This window comes from Apus apus, chromosome 3 (genome assembly GCF_020740795.1).
Source record: "Apus apus isolate bApuApu2 chromosome 3, bApuApu2.pri.cur, whole genome shotgun sequence".
Lineage (NCBI taxonomy): Eukaryota > Metazoa > Chordata > Aves > Apodiformes > Apodidae > Apus > Apus apus.
The window spans coordinates 72,407,033-72,422,807 of NC_067284.1; the positions used below are offsets into that span (position 1 = coordinate 72,407,033).

Below are 15,775 nucleotides of genomic sequence, written 5' to 3' on the forward strand. Positions count from 1 at the left end.
AATACGCTCTGCTCACAGTATAGTTTTAGTTCTATGCTGAACATTAAAATCACTGCTAGACACACTTAGTAAAAACGTGATTTTAAGTGAGCTTTAGGAACAAAATGTCCAGTCTTGCTCTATGAATATAACATACATTCCAAAACTGCTCCCATGGGACCTGATGAGCACACTCTGTGCAGAAATGCTAGCACTTGTTCATTGCATGTCCTTTGCCTGGTGTCTCTCAATAACCTTGTACACCTTCCCAACTTCTTGTTTTCATGTTTGTAAGTATTTTTGTAAGTTTGTAAGTAAGTATTGATGCTTCTCCCTTTTGTCTGACTTCTTTTGAACTGCAGTATTAGATGTCTCCTAACTGGAGACTTTCAAGACCTGTCTGGATGCCTTTCTGAGAGATCTGCCCTAGTTGTGTGTGCTTTTTTGGTCCTGCTCTGGCAGGGGTGTGGGACTTGATCTTCGGTGGTCCCTTCCAACCCCTAATATTCTGCAATTAACTTTAAAAAAAAAAATTATGTGTTTTATCTGAAAATAACAAAGATGTACAAGGAACCAGCCTGTGTACAAATTACTGCTCAGTTGGGAAAACAGAGAAGTAACTTTACAATCCTAAATATAGCTAATTAATTCTCTGGTAAGGAGACAGGAATTATTGTGAATTTCTCACATTTATCATATGATTTGCAAGATTGTATCCGAGATCAGTACACTTCCAGTTAAAGAGTACGCAAAGTTGCCCTTGAACATATCGTCACATGCTTAATAGCTTTTCATTCTTATATCTTCCCTAGTTCTACAGAAGTTATTTTGTTTGGTTTTTTGTAGTATCCTCTAAGGGTCTGAAGAGATCTACACATCGAGAATACATAACTTTTGAAATCATTGCTTGATATTACTGTTTTTTTCTCTTGGAAAGAGGAAACATAGATGAAAAGCTACATGAATAACTTTCTTTTCTTCCCCAAGGCTCTTTTCCCATAGATTGCCCTGGACCCAAGTCAAACAACATGTCCTAGTGTTCTGGAAAAGAGATTTTTTTCCTCAAGATTTAGTTTTCTTTTGTTAGTTACATTTACTAACTGACCCACTACCTTTGCCTTGTTAAAGTCCAGACTCTACATATATCTTACTCTTATTCTGAACTTAAATAAATTAATAGTAATTTTAACTACATTGACATACTCTGTTAGTCCTTGTTCTCATCTGATAAAGCTTATTTCTCTGAAATAGAAATCAAAAGATGGTATTCTATAATTATGTCAACAGTGTAACTTATAAAGTTTATTCTAAAAAGCTTCAAGTTCATTCTATACAAGCCAGAAATTGTTAATGTCCTATTTCACCTGTTCAACTGTATCTTCAGTGCTTACCCATTTCTTTTCTTTCCCACAGAAAAACCATGGCTAGAGATGGCACTGATTTCTACAGTAAGCTTTTAGAATAAGCAACACAGCTGGGGCAGATTGGTATCTTTGCTTTCTTGGACTGCCTCAAAATCTAAGATGACTTCTGAATTTCCTTTTTGAATATGATATGGGTTCAACTCAGCACATATACCACTCTGTGGATGCATTAGGAACAAACATCGGATACTATTCTAAATGGGGACACTTATCACAGTCCCTGCTGTGCCAAACAATAGACTAATTACTGCATACATTTATGAATGATGAAGAGCAGCAGCAGGAAGTCTATGCAGAGTGAGGTTCCAATTTACAGGACTGTCTTCTGTTAATATAAACACAAAAAATTATTATTTTCTTTATATGAAGTGTGCATGGTCTGAAGTGTGCATAGTTCTTACTCAGCTGTGATAAATAAGCACAACAGAAAGTAACTTTTAAGTAAGGTACAGGAGACAGTTTGGCTGGAAATCATTACATAATTTAAAATGTTTTCATTGACTATGTCCTCCTCACACACATTTTAAACCTGTTTGTTCCTCAGATTATTTCTTCCCTGTTCAGGACTTCTCACAACTCCACTAGAGCTTGAATAAGATGAAAGCAGAACAAAGGTTCTTCAGTGCACATTTCAGACATGCACATTGTTTCTGCTGAATATGTATTCCTCTTGCCAAAACTTTCCAAACTTCTTTCTACCTTCTGTATCAGACAACTAATGAGCTAAGGTGTGTAGGTGTGCATACATGTGTCATCAGAGTTATATAGCTTAACAGACAAAAACAACAGCTTTGAGAAAATAAAATAAAGAAATAGGAATAAGGTTTCCCACATCCCTGCTCCTCTTTGTACTCTCAAGACTTGAAACAACTGCATTAATGCAGCAAGCAATAGCTTTTAAAAGGATGCAAACCAGCTGAAACATTTGACAGACAGTGTTAAATACCAGAGGATTCGTATCAACCACTTTATTTGAAAAGGTGCTTTGATGTTGGCTATCTTTCATGTACCTCTTTCATGGCACATTAATAAGGAAAACTGAGATGGGGTAAATTAAGTCCCAAGGTTGTATCTAAAGTTACAGCACTGTGGGTACCTGATGAAATACGGATTAATGCTGCATGAGCACTGAATAAATAAAACCACTTATGTTAACCACTCAAACAAGTTTTACAAGTAGTTCTGAACTTTATTCAGCAACTAGACTTCAGACATCTTAATCCCCCCACACTGCTTTGAAACCTAATTATCATAATGTGAACCCGAATGTTAGGTCCCTTTCAAACTGCGAGTGCTATGAAGCAGAAAAGTAATAGGAATTAAGCTAGTGTAACATTAGAAATGTAGAGGCATGGAACTTGAAAGTAGCATTTGTTAAAGCTGAGAGAGTATAATGTAGATATTCAACAACATAAAACACACATTTAAATTGAAAAGGATATTTAAAGCATGTGCAGACACCTATAAAATACAAGCGGACCTAAAATCCTGTAGAACAAACATTTCCAAATCAATTTCTTGCCACCAAGGTCCAACTTCAAAAGGTATTAAACAGTCCTAATCTACCTTAGCAGAACATTTCTAAGTATTCTAAAGCAGACAATTTAAACATTAAAGAAAACCCAATGAGAATTTTATAAGTCATTACAGACTTGCCCCTATTTGTCACAGTACCAAAGTGTTTGAACTTAAATAGCAGTAAATTATTAATTACATTGCTTATAAAGTCTCAAGAGCAAGAAAAGATTTTGCTGAAAGTGGCAGAAAAGGATTTTGTATCAAGTTTAAAACCGAGTATAACAGAAATTAAACATGAAGCCACCTAAAAACCAACAAAATACACTTGCCTGGCTGCATTCTTTACTGCTTGTTGAAAACGACTAACAAATCACACCTATCAAACTTTCTTTTAAAAAATAAATAGCTTATTCTGAGTGTAACAAGCTCATAATTTTGTCAGACCATTAAGAATGTTTGTTTGTGACAACAAAATCACTGAGGCTGAAAGAAAAATTGTGATTTATTTTTTTTCAAATAGGATTGAGTTGTTTGTGTTGTCCTGCTCTAGCACAGTTCACCTGTCATTCGAATAGCTTTCATTTCCAAGAAGCCTAAAACCAACAGCAATCAAAGAAAAACAGCTGCAGTGATTGAAACATGGAATGAGATTCCTGAAATATTTTTTCAAGATTTTCATTTAATAGAGAAAGGCCAATGAAATCCTAAAAGTTCATCATCAGCCATGATAATACTGAACACACAGTTGTTTCATTTACATTACTGGTCCTGTTAAAACAAATACACTTGTCTAAAACAGAACATCTGTTTTGGTTATAATACAATGTATCTTTGGCAAGAACTCACAATAGAACTAACATAAATAATCAAGAATATTTATTGAACCTTGTAACAAAAGCTGATTTGTAACAAAAACCCTGAAGACCAGATATGACTGTCTCTGGGCTCTAGTCCAGTCCTAATCTAAGTCAATAAACATAGCCCTAAAAGGGAAATGACATTTTTAAAAAAGAAAAAAGTCCTGCAGTTATTTAGATTGGATGTAGGTATCTGAAAGCACATTGGCTACAAAAATAATGAAAAATATTTGCTTTAAATCAAAAACTGTCAACCTGTGTCCAGGCAGGTTTTTAAGCCACATGAAAAATGGTGCAATGGTGCTATATGCCTTACTTCCTACTACTGTTTCACTCATTTTTCTTCTCTTTGGAAAACATCAGTAAAACTACATGTAGCTTGACCTTGCCATTGTTGAGGATTATTTTAATTGCTTACTTTTCCCATATTTATTAGCACTAAAAAAGACAAACCAGTCAAACACAATACTGTCTAATGATTTTTGAGAGAAACTGAAATGAAGAAAATTTTACAAGTCTGTTTTGATGCTGATATAATTGAAATATTTTAAAGTGAGAATCAGTTCATTTGATTCTTGCCAAGGCTGAAAATAAAGAGGTGAAATGCTGTTCTCACTTAAGTCTCTAGTTAAGTGCTCACTAGAGTGGGATATTGAAGCTAAGGAATAACTTCATGCACAATTCTGAAATCACTGTACAGGACTTTAGTAGTAGAGAGACTATTTCAGTATGTACTGCACATACATGCAAATCAATTAAGTTTTCAACTGGTTACCATCATTAACCTTCTTCACAGAGCATACCTGTGCAGATTACTTGTGCATGCACCAATGACACACACCTCCTTTCTACAATTACAGACACTATTATTGACTCATTTCCCTGGAAATGCACAATACAAGTTCCACATTATGAGCTGGATATATAAACATGAGCAGATTTTAATTTTTTTAAGAATTTCTGATCCTATTCTCCACTTCTAACAACAACAAAAAATAGTACCATATTACGAGCTTTATTTGCCAAGGCAGCCAAGGTCTGTAGTATCTATCAGCCACCTTTCTGGACAACAGTTTAAGAAGTTGATTGGGATTTTAGTTTTAAAACACTATAAAACAAGTCAAGCCTCATCTGCGAAACCACTTTAAATTTGGACACATTTAAGGAAAAGAAGATTGTAAACGCAAATAAAATTGGCAGTTCTCTGAAACTTGCACACACCAATGAGCTGAGCTCTGTTTTGCTGGGCAAGGATTTCCACCTTCATGCAGCTCAGTGCATCACTGTGAGAAGCCTAATGCCTGGGAAATGGTACCATGTTAGATGCAACTGACTCATTCTGTTATCATTCCAGTACTGGAGGGTTTGTGTTCTGTTCTGGGGTTTTTTTGTTTGGTTTTTTGTGTGTTTTCTTTTATTTTCCCACAGTTTAAACACTAAACTGATTTGTAAACCCATGCTTTTGTTACTACAACCTGCTGGAGCAGATCTTTAAAAATTAACTGTTCCAACATTACTTAAATTGTTTCTTAGAGACTTTAATTGAAAAACAACTTATGAAGATCTCTTAATGCCAAAGCATACCGTGGCTCTCCGCAGAACTCATTGGAGATCTGTACTCAGCCTATGTATAAACAAAGCCCTCGTATTTCCCCTATCATGGGAAAAAAAAACAATCAAGGGAAGATTTCGTACATGGAAACGGAAGTTTTTTGTGATCTGATAGTGCATGCTCTGGGGAACTTATAATTTTTTTCATTTAAAAGAGGAGCAGCAGAACTCATTTTTCAAAGTTATATTTTATAGTTTCCCGTAAGAGGTCTAGCACTTGTCTCAATGTACACATACTGTCACCTATTGCTCAAATGATAATTCTGTACTAATTGCATTTAGCAAGTATCAGTTACACTTCTTTAATTCAGACTGACATAAATTCCAGGCATTTCACTGGCTAGTGGGGGGTGTGGATGTCTGGGCTCATTTTTCTTTTCTGTTACTAAGAAATACCAAGGAGATGAAGGAGACTTTTCTGGAGCTAGAATGCAAACAGAGCAAGTATCTTGCAGGACTCAGTGGAGTAGCTGGGAAACCCAGCACTGGATAATGCAATGAGATGCACATAAAACTCACTTAGGAGAAAGGGCAACATGGAAACCTTAATTAAAAAAAACAACAAAACAAACATTCCTCAGTCAACACTGTCAAAACGTGACAGTCCAGCTCCAAGTCCAGCTTATTTGCAAACCCACATATATAAACGTACACACAAGCAGCAGTTTACAAAGTTTAACAGCATCAAACTTGTTACCTATAGCATGCAGTAAAAAAAAATTATTCTGATTTCAATATGCAGTACCTCAGTGTTCTGCATACAAGTTTTGAAGGACTAGCTCTTCACCATATATGAGCACAGGGGAAGAATACCATTAACAATATACTAAAGTGTAAGTGGTTTTGAGTATGCTAATTTTCACTTCCAGGAATTAATGTTGCAGGTTAAAGAATGAATTTATGTATTTTTCCTACAAAAAACACAAAAAGTTTTGGAAAAAATTAAAGGTTAAAAATTACGTCAGTACTAGAAAAAAACAATCTACTTGATAACCTGACTTCTGTCTTAGAGAATTTATACTAATTCCTATTTCACAAGAGCTTTTATCACTTCCAAGAACTTGATTTTGACCCCAAAAAAACACCCAATACTGACAATTATTCTGCAAATTCTATACTCATGAGCTATAAACAGAGAAAAAATATTAAAGCAAAAAAGGAAAACACAGTGAGAAAACCATACACCAAAGTATTTTATAAATAATTTTTTCTGTGAAAACTAAATAGGTATTTACATTTTGTAGCATATGATCAATAAATAATAAAAAACCCCCACTGTCACTCTTTCAGACAAATTGTTTATGTCAATGTAATGGATTTTTAAACTATATGAAGTGAACAACAGTGAAATCAAACATCTGCCATGAACCACACAGTATCAAGTGTCTTCCATTCTCTACAATTACTAAAAATCCAGTTTTCAAGCTGGATTCAAGAAAGAGGATGCCAGATGTTTCAGAATCTTGAACAGCCTCTTTCCTTTGCAAAGAAGTAAAATCAGAAAACCCCTACTATGTCTCCTGAAATACAAAGGTGATAAATATTAGATTTTGTGCAAATTTACTTAGAAATCTTAGAAACAAAGAACAAGTACAATTAAATTATAGCATAAGTTAGTAGGAATAATACATTTGTTGAACATTTCTGTAAGACAACTTCCTAATCTATGGAGAAAAGGCTCCATTAAATGCATATAGTAGTTTGAACAGAGAAAGGCCATAAGTTCTTCAAAAATTTAGTTAACTTAGTTCAGTGTGTTAAGAGAGTGAAAAGTAAATATTGCTGTTAAATTTTAGCACACTACTTAATCCAAAGTAATAAAAAATGCTTTAAAAAAGTGTAAATTCAAAATAAGAGAGCAGTTCTGCAGGACAGAAAATAAAGTGATACAGTACAGTTTCCAGCCAAATAAAGAGTAATTTAGTGTAGTTTGAATTCAACAAGCTAATGGATAAAATTTGACATTTAAAGACATTAAATACTTTCACTACTTTCTGCTACGTATTAACTATATCTTTATTTCCAGACCATTTAATACCCATAGATTGGATTAGCAACTATTCCACAGCATAGTAAGACAACTCGAGCTTTACCATTTGCATTTAAACCTCATTTATCAAGAAATAAACACACAATGCCAAACCTTAGTCCTTGGCTTTTTGAGCTGCTATTCTCAACTACTTTGTCACAATGATAGCAGCAACACAGTGCTTCGGTGAGTCTCTCTTACTAATTTGGGAGAACTATTTTCATGGTCCAAAGAGCTACAGCCATTTTTCTTTGGCTAGAAGGATGGGTCAAGATTACTCAAAAAAGAAAGACAAGGCAATTAAAAGAAACACTTCAAACAATTACATTTAAAGCTACTTTTTAACTTAAAATATGCTGAGCAAATGAGTAATGCAGCAAGCAAAGCCAGCTTACCAATAAACAACATCCAGTGGTGCAAAATATTTCTTCATAATTAAGTCAGCAAAGTAAGCTTCTGTTTCTCTGCAGGCTGTGCCATTGCCAATCACAACAGTGCTACAGCTTTGCAGGGGATAAAAAGATGAACAATTATTCTTTTATTTTAGACTTTTTACATACATAGTATTCAATGCACAGCAATGACCAATACACCTTATTTTGTATAACACAATGCCTGGAGTTAATGGGAATGTATTTAATAGGTTCAAGAGATGAGTCAACATTTTAACTAATTTGTAATTGAACCGAACAGTGCTAATATCAGCAGAAAAACAAAAATTATGCTTAATATTGCTAAAATAAATTTAAACTTATTTACAGTCCTCAAATTCTTTAACCTCATTTTCCCCTCATCTGTTATGAATCATGAAAAAGGGCAGAAGCCCAAGCAATCAGAATCGTAAGTCCTTAATGGGAACATCATCGTTTGCAGCAGCTTGGAAGGTCATTACCTCCGACTGCTCCCAACCACAGCCAGTCAGCCATCAAATCACCTTGTTTAAAGCCAGTCTAATCCTTAAAGACAAACTGGACGATATACTGTGGCAGTTCAGCAGCTGACTTAGTGGACCAGATGTCTGTCCACAGGGCATCCCAATACAGTTGGAATCAATAACTCTTTAATTATGCTGCCCCTATTTGCATGTCCATCTGGAGATCTATCTGAGCAGGATTGCCTTTGCTTAATAAAACTCTTCCAAAGACTAAAACGGGGGTCTTGGAATAGTGGAAGACTGATGGGCAGTTTGGGGGTCGTGGGAGAGTAAGAAGACTGAGACGACACTATTCCTTAGCTAAATGTTAATTTCTATTCCTAAAACTAAATGGATTGAAAAAGCATTAGAGGGATACATTCATAGCACAGTGGAGGTTTCTTTAGCATACTTGTGCTGTAGCAGCAGCCTCTTTATCTTCTCAGCTTCACGAAAGCCTTGACCAGAATGCAAGTAAACGACATCAGTATGGAGTATCTGACCTAGAATAAATAAAGGCAAAGCCATCTGATTAAAAAACCCACAAAGATCCAAAAGCTGTATCCTGTGGAACTACTAAAGTTAATCTGAAGGTTCACAAAGAAAGCTTCTCAATAAGCCATCTTTCCCTTTTATTTCTGTATCTAATTGAAAGAAACATATGGTGGGCAGAGGACTAAAATCATAGAACCATAGAACTATTCAAGTTGGAAAAGACCCTTGGGATCATCAAGTTCAACCATCATCCCTACTTTACAAAGTTCTCTCAAAATGCTTTGTCTGACAAAGCAAAAGGGGTTGATACATTTAACAGTTCCCTGAGGACACATCCACGTAACAAATAAAGACCGTCTAGTAATATTAGGCAAATACAGTGTACTATACTATCGAAGAGAAAACCAGCAAGTAACCAAAAAAGATTTATTGCTCTAGTCTAGTATATTTACAGATCCAGTTAAGAGAGATGGAAATTAGGAAGGCAGTCTCGGGAACTGCAGCTCAGGAGCTCTAGAACTCCAATGCCAGCTCTTACCATCATCCCATCTATCATGTTTGGAAGTAACTCTGTATTAATTGGTATTGATAGCTTATGGTACAATGCAAGGTAATAACCATTTACCTTACCTTTACTGCCATTTTAACCCGTCAAGAACACATCTTTCCTTACACCCCTCAGGTGGATATATTCTCAGACAAAAAGCAAAAACAAAATAAAGGAAAAACAAACCATTTTCACATGAGCCTAAAGAGATTTGTATGCCCAGATCACACTAGCATGAATTGGAAAGGGTCTGTTCTGTATCTATCTAAAAACTGAACTAAAAACTTCTGCTAATACAATGTTTCTGACTTCTCGCATTAACACAAACACTACTAAACAAAAAGGGCTGATCAAGTGTCCAGATGTCCAAGATATTGCCCATGAAAAAAAGCAAAGTTATAGAAAGTGTATAAATTTGAATTCTGTGTTAAACAATAAAAATGCCAGGTGTTCTCTTCGCTGGTTACTGAGAAGCACAATTACTTGAACCTGCATTCAAGAAGGCAGAAGGGATTTTAAATAGAATTTCAGAGAGGAATAATAGCACCAAAGGAGACACTGGAATCCAGGTGCCAAAAACTTAACCTTAAGCCTGAAGAAAGGAATTTGCATGACGGGATGCATGGAAAACAATAAAAGCTTAAGAAAAAAAGCCATCTGATTAAGAAAGTAGGTTCTGAAACTATTGTTCCCTCTAAATGAGTATTTTTATCAGTCCTTTCAAAGATATTTTTAATTGCAACTTACTGGTTGGTGAAATAATGGCCAACTTGCAGCCATGTTTGTAGCCAGGATCTACACCCATTAAAGTACGGCCCCTCACAGGGCTGGTCAGAAGCAACTGCCGGAGATTCCTCCCAAACATCATCACAGACTCTTTCTCCGCATCAGATGTCAACTTCGATCTTAGAAGGATGAAAGCAAAATAACATTTCCCCCCCAATTAACTTTCAAATGCACTTTTGAATGGTTCCAAAGTTGTACTGTTTTTCCCAATCATGTTTTCATTATCTTTAATTAAATACAACACTCTCAGTGTTGTTTTAAAAAAAAGGCTCAGCTATGATCTCCTCATTCTGGTTCTAAAAATGTAAATAAAGAGTGTAATAGAAACACCTATGAGAATGTACACATAGCAACTAATTTTCAAACATCAACACGCACTTTTGAGCAAATAACAGCTTTTCATTGAAGCCAATAACTAACTGGAAAAAAAAGGATTTGAAGAAAGCATGGATTTGGATTGGTTTCATCATAACTTCCCAGTTCTGGTGAAAAAAGGATGATCATTTAGGCTGAGAGGTAATAGAGAGAAAGTGGAAGGGACTGTCCAATTAATTTCTAACACACCCTGACTCATGAGGCATTTCATTTCATCCGTGAATTACGTTATTTAACAGTCATCACAAAAATGTGGAGACTTGAGGTCTTTCTAGGAGGGTATTCCACTTCCTCGGAACCAAACAAAAAAGCTGATGGACTCATGATGTTCCCTATCTTTCTTTTCTGTATCTTCAACAGAAAGGAGTGAGCTAGTGCACCAACGACTGACTTTGATGACTTCAAGCAAAAACACTCACTGCAGAGTGTTACAAGAAACAAATCAGTCTTGTTGAGTGAAGGTGTACAAGACGCATAATGTCTTACTTGTCAGATGTGACCAGTAAGACAACAACTGATAAGGACAAGTATGTTTGTCATGGTATGACATCCTACATGAAAAAGCAACGTTGAAAAAGTAATGGGGACACAAATATTCATCACCCAGCTGCTTCGTTGTCTATTGCAGGTACCCACTACCATTTTCAGCTGCACTGTCAATAACTAGAATAATTAGGAAAACAATAGCAATCCAGTAAAGGCTTCATATAATTTAAATGGTAGCCAGTGCCCTTATTCTCTTTTTACCCATCAGTGAAAAAAAGTAGTATTTGTGTTTAATTTTATGGAAGAAAAAAACCTGCCTTCTAGTTAGCTAACCCTATAAGAACAGGGTGGGGGAAATTACTCAAGTTTAGATCAATCAGTGCATGACACAATCAGGCTACAAACAGTTCAAACACAACCCTCATAAGGGCTCTTTGACACAATGAGCTAAGTAGCTGTTCTGACTGAGAAAGTTGTGAAAGACATTTAAGAGTCTGACTTGAGTCTGCCCAGGATCCATCCAAACAAGCAGCTCAGCCCTGTCTTGTCCCACAATGGTTCAGAAAGAGCTGGTAAGTTCTCATCACCTCTCATTTGTGAAGTGGTCTAGAGAGAGATCTAGATTCTCTTTCACACAGTACTGATAGAACATTTTCTAACGAAGTGTGCAACAGCAATATCCCCGTGCTTTTTGTTTCTGTATCAAGTATACCAAATTAACACAGACATGATATAAAGTGAGATTGTGAAGGGTATTAAATGCATTCCAAGACTCCTTAAAAACTCAAATATGTCCTCATCACCAAAGAGCACACACTCTGTACATTGCCACCTCTTAAAACAAGTACATGGGAATGGTTGCACTAGTTCAGGTAAGTGGTCCCTCTACCGTGATATCCTTTCTCCAAGTGTGGCTATAAGGAGTTGCCTAGGGAGCTGCTACAGAAGCACTAGGATACCTGTCTCATACTTTCATTCTAGCTTCCAACTATTTCCAGCTCCCAGTATTTCCTGAGTTTGACACGATTTGTGTCTTTAGTAGCCCATAACAGAACTCTTGTCCAGCTATCCAGTCTCCTACTGAAGCCATGTACACTTCTTACTTTCACATAGTCAATTGGCAGCAAGTTCTGCAGGTCCACTGATAACTGTGCAAATAGCTGACACCTGTTAGTTGGAAGATGACTAATTTTTATGGCCCCCTAGGTCTTATACCGGAAAAGAGTAAAAAATTATCCCTAGAAGCCCTGTGCCACTCTTCACGCACCATTCATCTTTGTGTCCTCTCTTTTCCAAGCTGAAGAGTCACAGCCTGGTCAATTCTCCTTCACACAGAAATTACTTCAAACCTTGTTTCCCTTCACTGGGCCTTTTCCAGTTCTAATGAATCTTTTTACTACATCTCCCCCCCGAGGTGAGGGGACCAAAATGACCAATATTATCCCAAACACAGGCCAACTAAATCAATTCACTCTGTTGTCTTTATTCCTGAACTAAATAATCTTATCTTCTGAGCACTTAGTATTTATATGGAGATGCCTTTTCACAGTGTCAAAGCATCTTTCCTGAATGTCAGAACAGCTCAGAGCTCGTAAGAGAGATTACTTCCCCTTGCAAACACCATCTTACGTCACCTCCACCGAACTTCAGTTGCAGTTTAATTCCCTGATCATTCAGTCTTGCAAGATCCTTCTCCCGTTCTCAAAAAAATGTAACAAAAATAACTTAAACCACTGAAAAACCTTCTTCCAAGAGACTCCAGGGGCAGAACAATGTGATACTATTTGTGAGGGACCAGAGAAAACAAAGCACATACCTAAGCCTCACAGGTATATAGATCTTTCACATACACACAACAGAGATTCAACCGGTCATATGTGCATAGAAATTAAGTTTAAAAGTTACTTGTATACAAGGGAAGGTTGAATGCTCTTAGGCTGGAGGCTTTGTATAGAAACAAGCCAAGTTCCAGCTTTCCATCTATCCCAGAGATATGGAGTCCCTATTCCCCACAAGGCCAAGTCCTCCCACACTGCAAATTCACATCGGTCCACCTGTGAAGGGAGACTTGTGCAGGAATTAAAATTGCCCCTAAACACATGCTATTAGTTACATTCACCTTATGGAAATCATGTTTAAAATTGGCATGGAGATATAGAAATTTTTATAGTAACAGGAAATGTTACTGAAAGTGCCAGGTGCGTAGGGGGAACATAACGTATGTCCTTTCTATTACCTAATATCCTGTATTTTTTAATTTCAAATATAGACTGCCTCTCACTCAACACTTGTATCAATGACATGATCTACTGTCCCAAGTACTGGCCCTTAATTTCAAATCTGGGATAGTAATTTGATCCTTAAGCAAATAGCAAACTACCTCAAACAATCTAACATCTTTCTCTCTTTCAGTGCACTACTGGCTTAATTCAAATGGCAAGATGCCCTGCTTCATGTTTTTCCAATTTGTGACAATTCTTATTACTATGGCAGAGACACAAAGCAGAGTAGGATAGCAGTCCTCTGTTCTAAAGACCAGAGGAGTTATTATTTTGTAAAAAAAACCTCCAAACAAAACAAAATGAAAAAAGCAACACAATAAACCCCTTCACTTGCTACTTTATGAAAAATTATCAACCAAGTCAGAATTTCAAGCCCCTCCCTTGAATTCTATTGAAGCACTCAGACTGTATGTCACTAACAGGTATATTGTAGTAGAAGCAAAGAACCTAATAATGAACTAGTAGCTTCTATATTTAATGTTATAAGAGTCAGTTTTTAAATTGAGATTTAAAACTCCTCACTTCCATGTACAGCCTGAGAGGCAATCCTTTCCATGGAAAAATATCTGCAAACTAGCTTCAGGTGCGAAACAAGATATACAGAGAAATGTTTGTGTCCCTGAAGACAGAGTAGAGAAAGCACTCAATTTAAAAAAGCATGGAAAATTAGGAAAGGATTATCCATTAAGAAATATGTCCATGCCACATCACTTGTATCAAATCCTGATGGAATCATTCCATGCAGTATTGCAACAAAATAAAATGGATTTCAAAGAGCCAAAAGCAACACTGGACATTATTATACCAGATACACAAAATTATGATATCTGACATTGGAAGAAAGGAAATTAAACAATAAATAAGGTAACCGTCTTGCTGACAAGTTTCATTTTTCTGATCACTAGAAGCACCAGAAATTTCAAAAAGCTCTTGGAAACTTTCTGTTCCAACATTTAATGATAATAAAAAAGAGAACAGTGGGGGGTGGGTTGGAAATATCAATGCTAAAAGGAGGTATTGAATACTTTAGCAGTCCTTTGCAAGAGTCCTAAAAATCAGCTTCTGATGTCAGTGGAAAGAGAATAAAAGAAGGATAAGGGTTAAGTGGTCACAAATCAGGAATACTACTGGCAGGTGCTCTGCATTCCTTTCTATAGAAGATGTTTCAGCTTTTCCTAATGAGATACCACCGATCATGTGATGTATCATAAAGAGTAAAACAATTAGACATCCACTGAGGAACAGGTAGTAAGCTTTGTGTTCTTTGCGCTTAAGACTGATGCGGTACATCTATGAAGTACAGGGGAAGGAAGCTTTTTTTTTTTAAGAGAAGAGAAAACACTGACCAACCTACTGCTGAAGAAGCCCTCAGTGCTATATCCCAACACACAGGCCACAACAGTCCTGTGGTAGGAACCATGAACCAAAAACACAAAACAGCCTTGAAGAACCTTTATGTCTGTTTGCTCACTTAGAAAACCAAACCACAAACTCAAATGAATAAAAGATATTCTAATAAAATGTTGGGGAGAGAACTGTTGGTAGTATGAAAATTCATATTCCTTCTAGGATTACCTGAATTCTCTACAGAGGAGAGGATATATAAGGCGCTTATATGCATCCTCTACTGAATTCCGTAGTATCCTCATAAATTCTGGTTTTAAAAATTGTTTTGGTCTCCATCTGCGAAACAATAAAAGAACAACAAAAAAGGTTTTAAGAACATATGCAACAACTCAGATAAAAAGAGATTTTTTTTTTTAAATAAGACTTCTACATTGAATGCAATGTCCTATATACTGCAGAATTACTACAATAACTAGGGAATGAAATCATAGCTTCAAATATTAATGGAATGAGAAGTTGCCTATGGTTCTACTAGCAGACAAGGCCTATCTTTTTTCTTTTTTTAGGTATTAGAATGTAATAATATTTTCTATTTTAAAAAGAACACTAAAAAAAAAAAATGTTACTTTTCACTTTGAGAAGCCAAACCTTACTACAACTGGAGAACTTGGTTCCATGTTATCATTAGCATTTCATTATTTGCTACTCCTCAACACATTACAAAAAATTATTAAACATCCTCTGTAAGCATCACTGCAGAGCTACTCATGTAAGACTACTGTGCCCAAACAGAAATTCAAGAGCTAAATTAATATAAATTAATAAGATTCAATTCCAATTTAATTTGGAATGCTTTTAGCATCTCTGTTCAAACTCAAATTAAATCTTATCAATTTTGTAGCAGTCCACTAAAAAAAATAAAACAAAACAAAAACAAACGCCCACAAACCAGCAAAATCCAAACAATTTGCCAATTGTTTTTTTTGTTTACCTGTTGTTGATACGTTTAAAATGTAAATAGTATCTTGCAAAAGGGAAAACAAAATAAACAACACCAAACAAATGCAAGACTATTTCCCAATATTTTCTAAGCCAAACTCTTCGGAGCATCCCCTTTCCTAAGAAG

The 15,775-nt window shown here is 35.9% G+C and overlaps 1 protein-coding gene across 9 annotated transcripts in view; it reads right to left on the bottom strand.

The window, feature by feature from the left end:
• The window catches only part of SRBD1 (S1 RNA binding domain 1), a 128,459-nt gene that overhangs the window by 84,208 nt on the left and 28,476 nt on the right, over positions 1–15,775 (bottom strand). For all 9 annotated transcript variants that reach the window (XM_051613072.1, XM_051613077.1, XM_051613078.1 and 6 more), the window contains 4 exons: positions 14,878–14,985; positions 10,121–10,278; positions 8,744–8,834; positions 7,814–7,921 (listed from right to left, as the gene is read on the bottom strand). In XM_051613072.1, coding sequence (XP_051469032.1) covers positions 7,814–7,921; positions 8,744–8,834; positions 10,121–10,278; positions 14,878–14,985 — 465 coding nt within the window. The remainder of the gene's footprint in view (positions 1–7,813; positions 7,922–8,743; positions 8,835–10,120; positions 10,279–14,877; positions 14,986–15,775) is intronic.